Below are 18329 nucleotides of genomic sequence, written 5' to 3'. Positions count from 1 at the left end.
TTCCTTTCTTTACTTTGTCGAGGTGGGCCTCTTATCGGCCTTCTTGCTTCTTCGACTGGGCCAGTCGGCAGTTGGCTCCTCTAGAGTGGAGTCTCAACGTTCCAGCTTCCGCAGCAGCATCTGCCATCTGCAGTGACATCTACCTTAGAAGGTTTCTTTTCCCCGCCTTTCTTTTCCAAAATATTTATCATCTTAATCATATTATGGTCATCCCAGTGACTTCAACTAAGTTCATGTTTCTCCTTTAATAGCTTCTCTTTTCTGTCTGAATTTCTGTTGACTTTATCTGTCTTGAAAATTTGGTTTGTTTCTCGTTCCTGTATAAATTTTTTGTTCTTCTGGATGTAGCTATTTGAATATTATATATCTTGATTTGTAGTGTTTGTTATACGCAGTTTAATTTGGCAAGTGTTTGTTATTTTCTGATAAGAGTAGCATGAACTGCGTCGCAAAAAAGGGGGGGTGAATTGACTGACACTGTTTACAAAAAAAACAGCTGTTATTCTCCTCGTAGCTTTGCCTACGAGGATTAAACAGGTGTAAAATGACTTTAGCGGGGTGGAAAAACATAAATCGACTGTAAAACAGAAGGGACGAATGGCGGAATATGAGGAAATTAATATCCAGAGCTGATGGTGTAGGATTCTTCTAATTTTTCTCTAATTTCCAGGTTAGTATCAATTAGTACTCTTTCCCATAAAATATGTAAAGCATTTGTTGAGGGGTTGAATGTTCAAGAATATAAAGTATTTTTAGTCTTTCAAGGTGTAATTGTTACTTTTTTTTTTTAAGTACCCCTATTGATAGTGATTTTATATTTATTGTAGGGTATTTAATAGGGATAGATATGGAAAGATAAGGTTAGTTTGAAAATAACTACTTTATTGAGGGGTGAAATTCGATTAAAAATGTATTACATTTTTAAACGGAGGAGTATAGTGTAAGGACCCTGTAGAGTTCTTGATCACTATAAGAAATGACATTGGATCAGTCCTGCTTTTCCTTGGACTATCAATTGCTTGAATAACGGCATATTCGAATGGGGGCAGAGAATAGTTCTTTGTCTCTTTGTACACCTATCCATCTATCTGTTTGTGTTTATTTATATGTTATTATCGGAGTGCGGAGAACAGTTTGTAAAAAACTTATTAATTGCTACAAAGTTACCCCCCTTTCATGGTTTCTTGACCTTTGATTTTGCTCATCTAACTTTCTGATTCTCCTTTCTGGCAGGGTTTCTCTTCATTATGAGCTCCAAGCATCTGTGGATAGCTTTCTGTTTATGGGCTTTAACATGCTCACTTCTTCCTTCTTTCTCTTCTGGGATTTTAAGAACTAGTTTGAAGAAGAGACCTCTTGACCTTCAAAGCATTCGAGCTGCCAGAGCTGCAAGGGAAGCACTGAGACCAGGAAGACCAGTGAAGGATTCATACCAGTATATCAGTAATTCACATGATGAAGATATACTACCTCTGAAAAATTATATGGATGCACAATATTTTGGAGAGATTGGAATAGGCACACCCGCGCAGACCTTCACTGTCATATTTGATACTGGTAGTTCCAACCTTTGGGTTCCTTCATCATGGTGCTATTTCTCAGTAAGTTCATGTCCATCCTGGTATTAGTATCCATAATCCATAACTATATCATGTGAGTATTTCATTAACCAATAATATTCATGTGCAGATTGCTTGTTATGTCCATTCTTGGTACAAGTCCAGCAAATCCAGTACATACACTGAGAATGGTAACGTTACTGTATTAATGCCAGTTTCTCATAACTGGTGTTACTGATTATGCTAGATATTATTATGGAAGCAGTAAGTTGGCATTGTACATGGCCTTTGAGAAGAAGTTTGAAATTTTAAACCATTCATATTAACTTGTCACTCAGGAACATCATGTGAAATACAATATGGGTCTGGATCATTATCTGGTTTTTTCAGTCAAGATGACGTTAAAGTTGGTGATGTGGTTGTAAAGCATCAAGTGAGCACTTTCTTTATAAGTTTCCACTTGAAAATATAATTTATTATGCTCAGAATCTGTGGCAATACTTAGGCTTGGGTTTCAGCAAGGCTCGCATGTTAACCTGTTCGATGCAGGATTTCATTGAGGCTACTCGAGAGAAAAGTCTTTCCTTTGCATTCGCCAAGTTTGATGGGATACTTGGACTTGGGTTTCAGGAAATCTCAGTTGAGAAAGCAGTACCAGTTTGGTATAGTTCAGCTTGTTTTTTGGTTTTTCCTTTGCATCTAATTTTCTTGGTATTGTTAAAGCATGATTTTTTTACTAGTACCTTTGGGTTAGTTTCCTGAATTTACCGGTCCCCTATCAAATCATAGGTACAATATGGTGGATCAAGATCTTGTTGGCGAGAAGGTGTTCTCTTTTTGGCTCAATGTGGATCCGGAGGCAGAAGAGGGTGGTGAAATTATATTTGGAGGAATTGACCGTAATCATTTCAAAGGAAAACATACTTATGTCCCAATTACTAGAAAAGGTTACTGGCAGGTAAGCAAATGCAAAACTATAGTCTGTTTGACCAGGAATTCCATTTAAACTGTAAAAAGGAAAAATCCAGAAAATTTGAACACGAATTTGTGGTCTTTTCAGATTGAAATAGGAGATTTTCTCATTGGAGGTTTATCAACAGGTAAAGACATTTTTTATTTTTCAACCAGACGAAATTTTTGTATGGAATCATATGATGCAAAGAAAAGTATGAGATTTTATTTTCCCCAGACCTTAATTGAAGAAGAAAATTAGTGAAATCTTATTTGATTGAGAACTTGTATTCCTTTGCTACAATTTTTGTTTGTCACCATTCTCCTTGATTACAATGACCATATATTATAATCCTTAAGGTGTTTGCGAGGGTGGATGTGCTGCTATTGTGGATTCAGGAACATCTTTGCTTGCTGGTCCAACCGTATGTGTTTTCGCCTCTCTGAAAATTTTCTGCTTATAGCTTTTCTTTCATAATTTTGTCAACTACTTTTCAATTTCAGTCGGTCGTGGCTGAAATCAACCATGCCATTGGAGCTGAAGGAGTTGTGAGTTCAGAATGTAAGGAAATAGTTTCTCAATATGGAGACAGGATATGGGATCTATTAGTATCAGGGGTATGCCCTTCCACCCTTCATTCAAAGTTTGTGTTTGTGCGTTCTTCTAGCTGTGACATTCTGGTTCATCGTCTGCTTCTTCAACCTAAATGCAGTTGATCTTAATTTGCAGGTGGAGCCCGATGAAGTATGTTCACAAATTAGTTTATGCTCTGCATATAGGGATCAATCTAAGAGGTTGGAATTTTCTTATAGGCTTTATATTTCATCGTCTTTTTGGCTGCCTTGCTACTTGTTTGAATGTCAGAGTTTTCCATTGTCAGAATAGGCACATATAGGGGGAAAAGTAGCTTTCTGCAGAAGTATTTGTCATGAAACGTCCATTACCAAATCAATAGAAATAGAGAGACTGACTTCAGTTTCTTATTCTACAATCAAATCGTCTCTTACACAGACTTCTAAATTGTTCATGCTCCCACTACTACTCTGCACTGCAGCAATGGGATCAAAATGGTGACTGAAACAATAGTCAGAGATGTTGTGTCAGCTAGAGATGATAATATGTGCTCTCTGTGTGAGATGGCTGTCGTTTGGATACAGAATCAACTAAAACGGAAGGTAACCAAGGAAAAAGTAATCCACTACATAAACCAGGTGATATTTTTAAACCAACCTCTCTAGAGGCCCCAGCTGCATTATAGCTTTAGGCGGTCTAGTGACTGAGTTCTGCCTTTGGTCATTGACAGTTATGTGAAAGACTGCCAAGTCCTGGTGGAGAATCCACGACAAGTTGTGAAAGTATTTCTCAGATGCCGAACATCACAATTACCATCGGAGATAAACCTTTCAGCCTCACTCCACAGCAGGTTTGCTTTGAACTTTGATAAAGTTATCTTCGTCTCTATATTTCCTTTGTGACCGTTTAGCAAATAATACTAGTTGCCTTACATTTACCCCAAACGAGTGAAACCATGCTGCATCGTTGTGGGGAACAACTATATGTTTCATTCACCCCAAAAAACAAATCTGGAAACTTTTGGCTTGAGTCCAGGGCAAGATTTCATGTGGTCATGTGTCTGCACAATTACATTCGAGTTATTTATATGCCTTGTTATTTGTTTGGTTAATTATCAGTGAATATAATATATGTAATGAGAGTGCTTTGCTGTTTTAACAGTATATTCTGAAAACTGGAGAAGGCGATGCAGCAGTCTGCCTCAGTGGGTTTACAGCTTTTGATATCCCACCTCCTCAGGGCCCTCTCTGGTATTTTACATTGGTTAAAATTATGCCTATTGCATTCACAAGCTTGCATGTAGTGAATATCATGTGTTTTCTGAAGCAACCGTATACGTGTGTTTGTGTGGGGATGCATGCAGGATCCTTGGCGATGTTTTTATGAGGGTATATCATACGGTGTTTGACTACGGCAATCTCCAAGTGGGTTTTGCTGAAGCTGCCTAAAGGGTCCTCTGGAGAATCACATGCAGTCTTCACAAACTCCCTTTAACTTAGATAAAAAGTTTATGGTATTGCTGATAGTGATAGAACTTGCATAATTAGTTTAAGATCATCTGCTTACGTTCCATATGTTAATGTTACAAATGCTACTGTTTAACAGACGCTCCCTGAGGTTTGAGTAAGTTTAGCACTTTGGAAGGGCTGATATTAAGCGTTATTTATTGTTAGCAGTGATAATTAAATGCAGCAGGAATTGTAAAGGCTACATGAAGCATATTCCTGGGTCTTTTACAGTCACTTATTTTTGTATGTGATTAAAGTAAGACGTTCAAGAAAATTATTTATAATGTATTTTTTATGTTAAAATATCAAAATCTTTATTATTTTTAATATTACAGCCGTTAAATTTTACGAATTTATTATTAAATTTTAAGAAAATAATATTTCATAAACATAGTAATCGTTAAATAGATTGAAATGAACTTAAGATGACTTGAGAGCTTGAATTTTTTTTTGTTTGAATATAATTTATTCATTTTTTTAACTTACATCTTAAAACGTGATATATATACTTGTTTTACAGTCAAGTATACACATTTTTTATTTATTTATTATACAAAGTAGAATGAATGGTGATGATATGATTTGGTATAAATTTTATTTTTTATCGATATTAATTTGGTATAAAATTGTCTTGAAGTAGTGGTCAGCTAAAAAAAACCTATTCGAAGGGCCAACATGAGATTCAAGCAACGTTGGATTGCGTGAGAGTTTTGAATACTGGAGTTTGAATTCGTTAGATTTAGTCTTTGATTATAGAATCTACTCCTCATGGATTTGGTCATCGCTCATCAGTTTGTTTTTTTAAAATCGATGCTATCAAAAAACAAAATTGTAAACAACAGCCAGTTCGACCAGGAAATTTTAAATTTACATTTTAAAATTAACCACAGACTTCCGGGGACAAAAAAAACAATGACAGGTGAATTAATGAGAGTTAGGCTCTCGACAAAATTTTTTATAAAATAAATTATAAATATTAATTTAAATAATTATAAATAAAATTTTTTGTTATAATCTAAAAATTATATTTGATATCTAAATACTTATTTATAATTAAAACTTTTGAATTTGTAATAATTTAAATTGATATTTTAACTTTCTTTTTAAACAAAAATTTGTCGAGGGACTTAACTGATATTAATTCAGTATTTAAAATTTAATTGTCATTCTTCTAAAAAAAAATCATTCCTGTACAAGTGGATGCAAATATTTGTGTACAAGGACATAATCTATATAATACTTCATATAGATTATAAAAAATTTATAATTTATGCTTCCAATCTTAAGTAAATTGTTCAAAAATCCATGTCGAACGACATCAATGACATCGTTTACATGCACAAAGTCAAAGTTAGAAAAAGCCTAGTAGCCTGGGATATTTTTCTAGTCCTATCATGTCTCGTAGTGCTTTGTTTTACTTTGTAGAAGTGGGGCTTTCTACAGGCCTTTCCCTTCTCCTATTGATACGTACGTATTGTAATGTTTGGTGTTTGGAGAAAAATGACATTTTAGATCCTAAAATATTATTTAATGACAGATTTTAAAAAATTTACTGAAAAAATGAGTAGCAAATATTTGTTCAAGATAATTATAAATAAAAATATTTTAATTACAAAATATTCAATTTGTAACTATAATTCTTAAATTGTAATTGTCTCCTTCTATATTTCCAACTCAATTTTTAATAATTTTTTGCGAAACTTAAACATTGTTAAATTGATTTTTTTAGGACGTAAATGTCATTCTTTGTTTGTTTGACTAAGCCAAAGTCCACTGCATTAACTTTTCCAGCGTCTATAGTGACATCTCCCCAAGAAAGGTTCTATTTTCTCCCCTGAATCTTTATCATCTTTGTCACATGATTATGATCATCACAGTTCATACTGACTTTAACCAAGTTTGATATCATCTTCCCCCAAGAAAGGTTCCATGTTTCTCCTTTAATACCATCACTTTCCTGCCTCAAACTCTGTTGATTTTGTTTTTCTTGAAAATTTGGTTTGTTTCACGTTCCTGTATAAATTTCTTCTTATTCTTATTCTTCTTGTGGATGCACCTATACGAATATTTATGGCTATAGGTTTCTATCGTTTCTGTTGATTTTTAAAAAACGTTTGGTAGATTAATTTGATAAGATTAGAATAAACTGCATCATTTGGAGGGGGAAAAAAAGGAGTGTGGAATGAACTGACACTGTTTAGAACAGCAGCTACTGATCTCCGTGTAATTTTGCATGCATGGATTAAAAAAGTTTTAACATAGCTTACTTGGGGGAGAAAAACATAAATCAACTAGAAAGAAGGGGTATGAGGAAATCAGTATCCAGAGCTGCTGAACTAGGATCTCTTTAATTTATCCCTAACCTAATATATGTTAATATTGATTACTGTAGTGTAAGGATCCTGTAGAGTTCTTGATCACCATAACAAATGACTTCGAATCAATCCTTCACCCCTCATTCATGGTTGTTTTGCTTGTCTTCTGATTTTGCTCATCGAACTTTCTGATTCTCCTTTCTGGCAGGGTTTCTCTTCATTATGAGCTCCAAGCATCTGTGGACAGCTTTTTGTTTATTGGCTTTAACATGCTCACTTCTTCCTTCTTTCTCGTCTGGGATTCTAAGAATTGGTTTAAAGAAGAGACCTCTTGACCTTCAAAGAATTCGGGCTGCAAGAGCTGCAAGGGAAGAACTGAGGCTCGGAAGACCGGTGAAGGATTTGTATCAGTTTATTAGTAACTCACATGATGAAGATATACTACCTCTGAAGAATTATGTGGATGTGATATATTATGGAGAGATTGGAATAGGCACACCCCCCCAGACCTTCACTGTCATATTTGATACTGGTAGTTCCAACCTTTGGGTTCCTTCATCATGGTGCTATTTATCAGTAAGTTCATATCCCACTTGATATCCATAACCATATCCATATGAGTCTTTCATTAACCAATAAAATTCATGTGCAGATTGCCTGTTATGTCCATTCTTGGTACAAGTCTAGCAAATCCAGTACATACACTAAGAATGGTAACGTTATTGTATTCATGCCAGTTTATCATAATTAGTGCCAGCCATCATGCTAGATCAGATTTAATAGTGGAAGCAGTAAGGTAGCATCGTGCATGCCAAATAATAAAAGGTTTGAAGTTTCGAACCATTCATGTTAACTTGTCAATCAGGAACATCATGTGAAATACAATATGGGACAGGATCAATATTTGGATTTTTCAGTCAAGACAACGTTGAAGTTGGTGATGTGGTCGTAAAGCATCAAGTGAGTACTTTATTTATAACTCACTTGAAAAAGGACTGTATAGGTTGTTCTGACCACAATCTGCGGCAATACATGGACTTGGTTTTCACCGAGGCTATCATGTTAACCTGCTGAATGCAGGATTTCATCGAGGCTACTCGAGAGGAAAGTCTTTCCTTTGCACTCCTTGAGTTTGATGGGATATTTGGACTTGGGTTTCAGGAAATCTCAGTTGAGCAAGCAGTGCCAGTTTGGTATGCTTCAGCTTGTATTTTGGTTTTTCCTTTGCATCTGATTTTTCCTTGAAATTACTGATCCATTTTCAAATCACAGGTACAATATGGTGAAGCAAGATCTTGTTGGCGAGAAGGTGTTCTCTTTTTGGCTCAATGTGGATCCGGAGGTAGAAGAGGGTGGTGAAGTTGTATTTGGCGGTGTTGATCCAAATCATTTCAAAGGAAAACATACTTATGTTCCAGTTACTAGAAAAGGTTATTGGCAGGTAGGCAAATGCAAAACTAGATTCACTTTGACCAGGAATTCTATTCAATTTGTGAAAAAGAAAAATTCAAAAAATTTGAACACGAATCTATTGCTTTTCCAGATTGAAATAAGAGATTTTCTCATTGGAGGTCTTTCGACAGGTAAAGACATTGTTTATTTTTCAACTGCAAGAAATTTTTGCATAGGGGATTAACAAAGAAATCTTAAAAGGTTTGAAATCATATGGTATGAAGAAAAGCATGGGATTTTATTTTTCCCATACCAACTTCTTTTGTTTAATATCATATGTTATTGGAAAAATTACATTCAAGTCCTATGTAAGGAAATTTATTACGAAGAGGTCCTATAAAATTTACAAAATAATCCCAAGTCTCAAATCCTGTGCATTTATAACTTGTTTAAGGCCATAGACAAGTTATAAATGATCATTGCCCCATTATCAATGCCTTTAATCAAGTTGCAAGTACCTAAGATTTGAGACTTAAGAGTATTTTATAAATTTTATGAGATTTTTTAATAATAAATTTTTTTATGTGAAACTTAAATGTAATTTTTCTTATTTTATTTTCTCTTAGAAAACTCGTATTTCTTTACAACTAGTTTTGTTTGTCACCATTAGCTTTGATAACAATGACCATAATTTATAATTCCTAAGGTGTGTGCGAGGGTGGATGTGCTGCAATTGTGGATTCAGGAGCATCTTTGCTTGCTGGTCCAACCGTATGTGCTTTCATCTCTCTGAAAATGTTTTGCTTCTAGCTTCTCTCTCGGTAGTTAACTGCTTATCAATTTCAGTCAGTTGTGGCTGAAATCAACCATGCCATTGGAGCTGAAGGAATTTTTAGTTCAGAATGTAAGGAATTAGCTTCTCAATTTGCAGACAAGATATGGGATCTACTTGTCTCAGGGGTATGCCCTTCCACCCTCATTTGAAGATTCTGTCCACGCCTTCTTCAAGCTGTGACATTTTGCTTCTTGGACCCTAAATTCTTTTGATCTTAATTTGCAGGTGGACCCTGATGAAGTATGTTCCCATCTTAGTTTATGCTCTACGTATGGGGATCGATCTAAGAGGTTAGGAATTTTTTTTAATTAGCTTTATATTACATCATCTTACATTTTGATTTCTTGTCAAAGTTATCCATTCTCAGACTGGTCACATATAGAAAAAAGATATAATTTTCTGCAAAAGTATTTGTCGTGGAACTTCCATTACTGAATCAATAGAAACGGTGAGACTAGCTTGAGTTTCTTACTCTACAAAATTTACTAATGTTCTATTCTAGCAGCACTGGGATTGAGATGGTGACTGAAACAACAGAAAGAGAGGGGCTGTCAGCTAGAGACAATAACACGTGTTCTTTGTGTGAGATGGCTGTCGTTTGGATCCAGAATCAACTAAAACGAAAGGCAGTCAAGGAAAAAGTAATCAACTACATAAATCAGGTGATCTTTTTTTACAATCAACCTCTCTAGAAGCCCGAGCTGCATTATAGCTTTAGGCTGTCAAGTGACTGAGTATTGCCTTTGGTCACTGACAGTTATGTGAAAGATTGCCAAGTCCTAGTGGAGAATCCACAGTAAGTTGTGAGAGTATTTCTCAGATGCCGAACATCTCACTAACAATCGGAGATGAACTTTTCAACCTCACTCCACAGCAGGTTTGTTTTGAACTTTGATCAATTCATGTTTGTTTCATCATGTTTCCTGTGTGACGTGTGAAATCAGGCTGCATCGTTGCGGGAGACAACTGTATGTTTCATGCAGTGGTCCGTACTCTATAGTAGGAAATGTGTCCCGAGGAAGAACATTAGGCTTCCAAGTCCAGAGCAAGATGTCATGTGAAACCTTGTTATTTCATTTGTTAATTTTCAAGGCATATAATGTATGTAGTGAAAAATGCTTCGCTGTTTTTACAGTATATTCTGAGAAGTGGACAAGGCGTTGCGGCAATCTGCCTCAGTGGGTTTGCATCTTTTGATATTCCCCCTCCTTATGGTCCTCTCTGGTACGCTACCTTCATTTATATCAAGGCTACTTGTACTTACAGTTCTAATATGCAAGTGTCCTAGGGCAGAACAACCTTGCATGTAACGAACTACAAATATACACGCGCACACCTGTTCGTTTAAGGTATGCGTACCTTTTTCTGAAGCAACCTTGTCTGAACACAGGATCCTTGGCGATGTTTTCATGAGGGCTTATCATACTATCTTTGATTATGGGAACCTGCAAGTGGGCTTTGCAAAAGCTGTCTAGAGCAACTTTCGTTCAAGGCAGACAAACTCCCGTGAGTTTTAATTAAAAAAAGAAAATGTTATTACTGGTAGAAATTGCGTAATTAGTTTAAGATCTATTTATACAAGTTGTTGTGTTACTTTCTTTTATATATTAATCTGTACTGGAGGGTGGTTGAATGCTTGCACAAACCCATCAGAGTGGCGATTAAGAATCAATCCGAAAAATATTGAGAATCGAAGGGAATAATATTGCAAAAAAAAAATAAAAAGCAATGAATTATTTCAAAATTTTAATTGTATTGAAATATATGAAAAATATTAAAGAATAAAAAAATTTGAAACAAGTCATCAATGAAATATGTGACGAGTTTAAAATTTAAAAAATGTTACATGATACAATGCCTGGCCTTTTTTTGTGTTAGGATAATGATGCCGTGTGTTGTTGGTCAAAGACGAAAAAGCCCCGGTGGAAACGAGAGTGTGTGTCAGTGAGAGGCTTCCAACCCGTGGAATCAAAATTGAAACTCATGACGATCACTAATTCGACACAAACAATTTTTCCCATCAGATTTAATCACAGGCTCACAACGTCACCAAATCATAGAATCCCAAGATGAGATCTAACAGGATCATAATGGTTCAAACTTGACAGTCGCATAAATACGCATCAAACAACTCACGATTAATGATACAAGGCTGAATCACAGCTGCAAGAAAATTTTCCATTATTCTTCATCCGCATCGGTATTGAATATAGAAGATATGGCCACTTTTTGCTTCTTTGCAGCACCGCCGAATGAGTTCTGCAAGAAATGAGGAAGAAACTAGCACTTAGCATGGTAACATCAAATGAATTAGCAAGGCTGAAATTGTTTTGACCGGAACGTAACAAGGCTACAAGCATTGACTGTATAATTAATCAGTTCCATGAATATCTACGTCAGCATCAGGACAGAAGTCAACTGTGACTGAAAGCCATCCCAAAGCAGTCACCCAGATGCATTTGGGCATGGCAAAAAAACTATGCATTCATCCATAGTTCACTCTGGCATACCTTGGAAGCACTTCCCTTGGAGGAAAACCCAAACTTCAAAGTCTTCCGCTGATCCTGATCTGCAAGTGCAGTAGCAGTTCTAGATTCGGAGGAAACTGGAGCAGATCCAGATTCTTCGTGTTGCTGTTGAAGCTGTTGCTGCTTTTGAGCATCAGCCCTGGTTAATATTAAAGGATCCAAGAAAAGACAAGATGACGTCAAAAGGTGGCCAAGATCATAACAATATTTCTCTAGCCAACTATCCACAACAGCCACGATAAGGGAAATATATTTTAGAAAAACATAACTTTAGATTTTTGCATTTTGCTATATGTCCCTGCACTTTTTTCTTTTCCCAATGTTCTAGGTCCTTATACTTTTATTTTTCAATGTGGAGCTAATACCCGAAAACAAAAGTATACGGATCTAGAACACCTAAAAAAAAGTACAGAGACCTATAATAAAACGCAAGCAAGATGCAAGGATTCAAAATTATATTGTAACAAAGACCAAACAAGATTAGAGGTGCATAAGCACGAGGATACATTTGGGCAAACTTAGCCATTTCTCTCTCTTGACGCTGCTGTTCTCTTTTTTGCCGATCATCACGGCTACTACTTCCATGCATGTCCTTCATTTCTTTGAAACGCTGTAATTATCATTAAGGATGTTTAGAAGGATGAAAAAGGAGCCTTGATGTAAAGTCACCCAGTCAGTCAAATCATCTACCTTTCTGTGATTGTGATCGTATGAGCTCAAGTGAGCTTCAAATTCCATGGCCAATTTGTATTGCTTGTTGCAGAGATCACAAAAAAACACCTTCCGAATTTCTTTGACTTCAGTTTGAATTTTTTGCTCACGTTCTGCCAAAACCTGGATTTTCATAATGCGCACGAGACAGGCAGAAGAAGCCACCAGGTAATAAAAACTGCAGGAAATTCTCAAGACCTTCCAAAGTTGATGGTTCCCTAAGACACACCAATCCCATCAAAAGACATGCATATGTGCTATATGCTGCCTTCTGCTATTAGGTGGAGGTTCCAGAAAATGGAAAACATCAACCTCAATACTACTTCATGATTTTAGAATTTAAGGCAACTGCTAAAAATTTCTTAATCATACCTCTCGCTTCCTCATATTTTCTTCTGTCTCCTCCAGCTCGATATCAAGTTTCTTTCGCTGGACGTTTTCTTCAGCAGTGAAAAAATCATCTTCTTCTTGTTTACCCACACCCAATCTGGGATCTCTAATACCAGATTTTATTGGCTCAATAATTCCTGCACATAAATCCAGAGGCACAAGATGAAAACGTGGTTAAAGAATTTGAAATCGAGGAGAACATCCATCAATTTCATACTTCAGGCAAAACATTCTGCATTCAAGAAAATACAAAATTGTAGTACAGGAAAGAAAGAAAGAAAGAACTATTTCACAAAAGGTTCAGTTATAGAAAGATCAAAGCCCAGAGACAGGTAATTAAATATTTAGGGCCTTAAGAGAGAAGGTGCCCATACTTTAAAAACAAGTATAATTGGAGAGAATTATAGAGGCTGTTTAAAACTGTTTTTATTTTATTGTTCTGAGAACTAGTGTTTTGTAAAACATATTCTGAGAATAAAAAAATAATGAAAATAGAGGTTTTTTTTTTCATTTTTCCTTGTTTTCCAAAACAATAATCCCAAAACACTTGAAAGTTGATTCCATTTTTCTGCTCTCGAGAACAATATATATATATATATATATTTTTGTTCTCTAAAACACTTTTTAAAAACACGTTACCAAACAAATTTTTTGTTCTTTTGTTGAGAATAGAAAACTGTTCTTAGAACAGATTGCCAAACAAGCCCTATAGTTTTTCTTGCATTGATCTTGAAGGCCCGTGCCTTGCTAAGCCAGAACCTCATTGCCTTTCCAGTTCCACACAGTGAGATTACTAAAATTGCATAATCCAAAAAATTCCGGCCACACCTTATTCCTATTGGCCACCTGGAATGGCCACCCTCAAGACACTAATCAGATGATGTGAATGGTTATATGCCAAGTATTACAGGTTTGAACGGGTTTATTTAAAAAAAACGAAAGCACTGGAGGATGTTTCTCAAAGGGCTAGATTTGAAAGGGGTTACAAGCAACCAACAACATCAACAAATACTATGTGGAAGCTCGACAAGATTGCTTCTTTTCTAATACAATTACAAACCTTGCTCGTTCTTCCCCAAACCCTTTCCTTTCCATCCCATCTTTTGAAGTAGCTTAAATCCAATATTAGACGATGTTAACTGCGTATCCAAAGATGCCTGTTCAACATTGTCCAGATCAACATTTTCTGTTGGCCTGTGATTGATAGGCAACCGAAAATCCTCTGCCCAATCCTCGATAAAGGATTCCTGAAATGCCAATAAAAAATAACTCAGCATGTACAATCAACTATTAAAAGCAAGAAGTAATATTAATTAATTATCTAGTGGCATTAACTCGTAAATAAGAGGAAAGCCACATAAGTACTGCAATCAATTTAAGTCTAATTACCTTCCCCTTTCTGATTTGGCTCCTATCAATGGTACCAGTTTCCCGCCCACCACTGGTCCATGGATAATCCATTGAACCTATACAGATCATAAGAAGCAAGCACATGACCAAAAACCTTGTTCATGTTTCGAAGTAACAGTGGGTGGAATAATTATCATCATAGAGCCGAAAGAAATTAAGAGAAAAACAAAGAACGCTCCAAATGATATTGTATTAGATTCTTCAAGTCAGTCAAATATAATGGTCACTTCGCTATTCTAGAAGTTTAAGTATATGAACATCATAAGCAGCATCAACCATATAAAACCGCGATAAACATTGATACTAAGGGATTTAATATTGCCGGCCTTTTCTTTCTTTCTTTTTCTTTGCTTTTTTTTTTTGGGGGGGGGGGGTTAGATACAGTAGAGTATATTAGACCCAGCACACCAAGCAACTAAAGCGATCCATAATCCCAGGATCCTTCACAGTGCAAGAGGCACTTAAACATCTTGAAACTCCAATAACAGAATATAAACCAATCAGCCTAAATCAAAAAGAGAAAATATTCAATTTTACAAACACAGAACAGGATATTGAGAGGTGGCAAAGAACAGGATGTGATTCCAAAAACCCTACCTAGCTTTGACGCCCCTGCTGTTATCACCGCCGAGGGTGAAATAGAATTGGAGTGTTAGGGTATAATTCCGGGGTAGAATGGACTGATTAACAACAGTTCTTCAGGCAAATCAACGTTGTCCGGATGTTGTGCCCCCGTCTAATTCTTTTTCGTCCGGTCCAGCGGGAGCAGGCGGATGGGGATTGACAACTGGAATGAAACTTGAAATGAAAGAATGGTCCGGGGGGCCATCCAGAATTGGGCTACTTTTTGGCCCATTGAAAACTCTAGTTGGCCAATATCCCATGAGAAAAGGCCCAAATGACTTTTTTGTTGGTCAAGTGGATCTAGCTGTGTGGATCATTTCAGATGTTAATCTTTCATTCTTATAGTTTAAGCGCATGAGGAAATGGAATTCAACTTCTAAGGTTTATTTAAAAACATGTTAAATATTATGTTTGACAATGTATAAATTGAAATAGAATGATAATGATAAAAAATACGAAATGATAATTACTTAATTAATGTCCCTGCTTTTTTCAGGCCCAAAAAAAAATGTTACTATGTTTGATATGCAAAATGTTCTTTTTAGAAAATGAAAATGAATGAAAAGGGTGGAGCTAAATTTGTGGATTTGGTTCGGTAATGCTTCTAGCCATAAATCTATTTTGCGTTCGTAATATCAAAATTAAAAGAGGATTATTGCTTATCAGCCATTCAAATCAATCTAGATGATTAAAAGCGGAGGGATGTGCCCAAATCAATAAAGATATAGGGTTTAAGTCATCAAAAATATATTTTTACTATTTTAATTTTATATAAAATTTTAACTTAATCTTTTAATTTTATAAAATATCTTTTTAATCCCCTCATTCTAATATCATTAGCTTCAAATGATTATTTTTTGTGTCAACCATTGTTATTTAAAAAAATTAAACTAAATATATCAACTTTTAAAAATGTTTTGTTTTAAAATTTTAATGTAAATAGTACAAAAAAATATCTCTCTCAACCTAATAAATATTTTCTTTGATTTTATTTGTAAAACATCTTTTAGAATTAATTTTAGTTCAGGAGGAGTATATAAGATTGAGGGAGTAACTTTCCTTTTGGGATTCCAATATTTTTGAAGTTTTTCCCCCCTCTTTGCCAGAGAATATTTTTAAAGTTTATAGTTCCAAGATCCTTAAAATTTTGATACATTAGATAAAGAAGAAAAGAAAAAGAATAAATTACTGCTTTGAAAACAACCTTTATATCGAAACCTCGATACCCTTCTCCAGCGGTGCAAGTAACTTTTTTTTTTTTTCTTTTTCGCGTTCACCTTGTTCACTTCCTTAAAAATATCGAGTTCGATTATTTCTTCAAAGTTTCTTACCACAAGATTTTTATAAGATCTGGAGAAAAATAAATAGAAAAAATTTAATTCTACGACGCCGTTATATTTAATTTCGCCAACATTTTTTGAAACTTTATAATAACTAAAAAAAGCCTGAACAATAACCTCACAAAAGGAACTGGTAGATTTTTTAGGAGACTAATAATTGCAGTAACGGTATAATGGTGTAAATAATTCAAAATTTCATCCCACTACAGCTGTAGGAAATTCCCGAGGTATATTTTCTTTTCCCAAATCTGGCGAGGCAGAGAAAATTCGAGGCAAGAAAAATAGCGAAGTTTCCATTAAGTGTGTTGTTTTCTCGATGGTGGAAGACTAAAGAGTCGAGAATATGTACATATCACAGAGATGTAACCATCTTTGAAAGGAGAAGTTTCAGTTCTGAGACATAAATTGCTTTCATAGGATCCTGTGAGCAGCATTATTGGCTTGTATAGCAGATATAATTAAACACAAAAACATGACAGCTACTTCTTTCATCTGATCATGCAGAATTATTGGCCAAACTATACGACCACTTTTACGCAAGCATTTCGACGACATTATTCTGGAAGACTGGAACTGACCGAAGCGTGAGGTTTAAGTAATTAGCGTATGAAAATATATGCAGTATATATATTCTTCTGTTGAATGGATATGCAGCTTTTAAAAAGCTTAAATTTAATTAAATATGATTACAGCTGGGAAATATCATCTCACCGTCGTAAATATCAGTGCTTAATGCAAAGAAGGAAGGAATAAGATATGGAGATCCGTGTCTAAGTCCCTAAGAGCACAATATTAAGTTGGGTGTGCCAAACTGTGGCCCTTCTTCATTACAAATTAATTAATAACACTAAATTAATTTCGGGACATTTATAAGATTCCCGAAAAGCTTGACACAGCTAAAGCAATACCCTCGTCCCATATCACACAGCTAAAGCAATACCCTCGTCCCATATCCCATGTTCACTTGTGATTGATCCTCCATGATCTTCGTACGAAGATCCAACAAGTGGCGTGCTTCAAGCCTTTGTCTTGCAGGCTTGCAGCTGGTAGGTAGGAACCCGTTGATCAATCATCAATCAACAGGACCTTCTACGGCTACCTTACAACAAAAAGAGGAATATATATATATATATATATCAACTTTAAATTTGCTTTAAATAGCCCAAAAAACTCGGAAACTTTTCCTATTTCCTGATATGCACCTGCTTGAATACTTTAAAGCATAAAAAGGTAAAAGTACTAAAAAAATAATCTATCAAGGACACTCAATATTATAAAGTGAAAAAAATGATATATATATATATATATACATAACATTACGTGAATGGGTGCAAAAGTAATCAATTTATTAACTTTGTCCTAACGCATGTTGATTATGCATGTCACGTATCAGGCTTTACTTGCGTGGACTAATAAAGAGAAAAAAAATATCCACGAAATCATCGATTGGGAGCAAAAATATTTATAACGTTATCAGAATTGGTACAAAAATGACTAATTCATCAAATTTGTTAAATGTTAACTATTTAGATGACGTTTAAGAAAAAGTTGATGATTTTTTTATTAATGTAGATAAAAAAATATTTCTATATGAATTTTTATAGAGGTTAATTGATCATCATATAAGTACCTATAATGTTACTTTAGTAGGTGCAATGGTAACCAATTCGTCAAAGTCTATGCTACTTGATTTTTTTCCACCATCACGTATCCCATCCCCTTTCTCCCTCCCTCTTTACTCATTTTTCTTGTCTGCAAAATTGAGATTTAATATAATGAGATAGATTGTACATAATTGAAGATCAAGATTTAGCATACCTTTTACACCACTTTACTTTAAAAATATTGTCACAGCTTTAAGCAATTTTTATTTGTGATAGGTTCAAAGTTTTTAAATAGTTTCACCACTACTGTAAAAAAACGAGTGATTTTATTTGATACTTGATCAAAATGATGTTTTATCACATGATACTCATATGATGACTGATTAACCTTCAAAGAATTTCATCTAGGAACATTTTTTATCCATGTCAGCAAAACATGATCAACTTTTACTTAGGTGCTAGCTAAACAATCAATATTTAAGAGATTTGATAGGTTTGTCACGTTTGCACCAACTCTGATAACGTTATAAGTATTTTCACTCCTGGTCGGCAATTTCATGGGTATTTTTGTCTCTTTATAAACTCACA

General features: G+C 35.1%; 3 protein-coding genes across 7 annotated transcripts; 2 read left to right on the top strand and 1 right to left on the bottom strand.

Annotated features, from left to right (window-relative positions):
* Positions 1–24: 24 nt before the first annotated feature.
* Positions 25–4815, top strand: LOC129298784 (aspartic proteinase-like). Of its 2 annotated transcripts, XM_054937222.1 has the most exons (15): positions 44–151; positions 497–670; positions 1234–1601; positions 1690–1750; positions 1898–1992; positions 2109–2221; positions 2349–2517; positions 2620–2659; positions 2871–2935; positions 3015–3128; positions 3241–3305; positions 3566–3722; positions 3815–3934; positions 4246–4334; positions 4448–4815. In XM_054937222.1, exons 3-15 carry the CDS (start codon positions 1248–1250, stop codon positions 4530–4532), a joined length of 1527 nt encoding a protein of 508 aa, XP_054793197.1. In that variant the 5' UTR covers positions 44–151; positions 497–670; positions 1234–1247; the 3' UTR covers positions 4533–4815. The 2 variants fall into 2 exon arrangements, with proteins under 2 accessions (XP_054793196.1, XP_054793197.1); XM_054937221.1 differs by lacking the exon at positions 497–670 and having other exon boundaries at positions 25–151.
* Positions 4816–6342: 1527 nt separating this feature from the next.
* LOC129298785 (aspartic proteinase-like) lies at positions 6343–10779 on the top strand. Of its 2 annotated transcripts, none has more exons than XM_054937225.1 (14): positions 6343–6411; positions 7116–7483; positions 7560–7620; positions 7773–7867; positions 7988–8100; positions 8180–8348; positions 8451–8490; positions 9006–9070; positions 9146–9259; positions 9360–9424; positions 9640–9796; positions 9892–10011; positions 10270–10358; positions 10525–10779. In XM_054937225.1, the coding sequence occupies exons 2-14, from the start codon at positions 7130–7132 to the stop codon at positions 10607–10609; spliced, it is 1527 nt and encodes a 508-aa protein (XP_054793200.1). In that variant the 5' UTR covers positions 6343–6411; positions 7116–7129; the 3' UTR covers positions 10610–10779. The 2 variants fall into 2 exon arrangements, with proteins under 2 accessions (XP_054793200.1, XP_054793199.1); XM_054937224.1 differs by having other exon boundaries at positions 6392–6516.
* A 352-nt stretch (positions 10780–11131) lies between these two features.
* On the bottom strand, positions 11132–14938 carry LOC129298786 (uncharacterized). 3 transcript variants are annotated; one of them, XM_054937226.1, is made up of 9 exons: positions 14771–14938; positions 14153–14229; positions 13824–14010; positions 12746–12900; positions 12572–12647; positions 12353–12486; positions 12169–12272; positions 11645–11801; positions 11132–11393 (listed from the first exon to the last, which is right to left on the bottom strand). In XM_054937226.1, the coding sequence occupies exons 2-9, from the start codon at positions 14222–14224 to the stop codon at positions 11316–11318; spliced, it is 963 nt and encodes a 320-aa protein (XP_054793201.1). In that variant the 5' UTR covers positions 14225–14229; positions 14771–14938; the 3' UTR covers positions 11132–11315. The 3 variants fall into 3 exon arrangements, with proteins under 3 accessions (XP_054793201.1, XP_054793202.1, XP_054793203.1); XM_054937227.1 differs by having other exon boundaries at positions 12572–12644; XM_054937228.1 differs by lacking the exon at positions 12572–12647 and having other exon boundaries at positions 12353–12496.
* Between the last annotated feature and the right edge of the window lie 3391 nt (positions 14939–18329).

This window comes from Prosopis cineraria, unplaced genomic scaffold (genome assembly GCF_029017545.1).
Source record: "Prosopis cineraria cultivar Desert tree isolate PC_DT_omini unplaced genomic scaffold, ASM2901754v1 PC913, whole genome shotgun sequence".
Lineage (NCBI taxonomy): Eukaryota > Viridiplantae > Streptophyta > Magnoliopsida > Fabales > Fabaceae > Prosopis > Prosopis cineraria.
This window is presented reverse-complemented; position numbering and strand designations above follow the sequence as displayed.

Coding starts and splice junctions, on each gene's coding strand:
- LOC129298785 (XM_054937225.1), top strand. CDS start 7,130: ATGAGCTCCAAGCATCTGTGGACAGCTTTTTGTTTATTGGCTTTAACA. Junction 8,491..9,005: donor CATTGGAGGTCTTTCGACAG/GTAAAGACATTG, acceptor ATAATTCCTAAG/GTGTGTGCGAGGGTGGATGT. Junction 9,071..9,145: donor CTTTGCTTGCTGGTCCAACC/GTATGTGCTTTC, acceptor TATCAATTTCAG/TCAGTTGTGGCTGAAATCAA.
- LOC129298784 (XM_054937221.1), top strand. CDS start 1,248: ATGAGCTCCAAGCATCTGTGGATAGCTTTCTGTTTATGGGCTTTAACA. Junction 1,993..2,108: donor ATGTGGTTGTAAAGCATCAA/GTGAGCACTTTC, acceptor TGTTCGATGCAG/GATTTCATTGAGGCTACTCG. Junction 2,660..2,870: donor CATTGGAGGTTTATCAACAG/GTAAAGACATTT, acceptor ATAATCCTTAAG/GTGTTTGCGAGGGTGGATGT.
- LOC129298786 (XM_054937226.1), bottom strand. CDS start 14,224: ATGGATTATCCATGGACCAGTGGTGGGCGGGAAACTGGTACCATTGAT. Junction 12,648..12,745: donor AAAATATGAGGAAGCGAGAG/GTATGATTAAGA, acceptor TCCACCTAATAG/CAGAAGGCAGCATATAGCAC. Junction 11,394..11,644: donor CCAAGGGAAGTGCTTCCAAG/GTATGCCAGAGT, acceptor CATTTCTTGCAG/AACTCATTCGGCGGTGCTGC.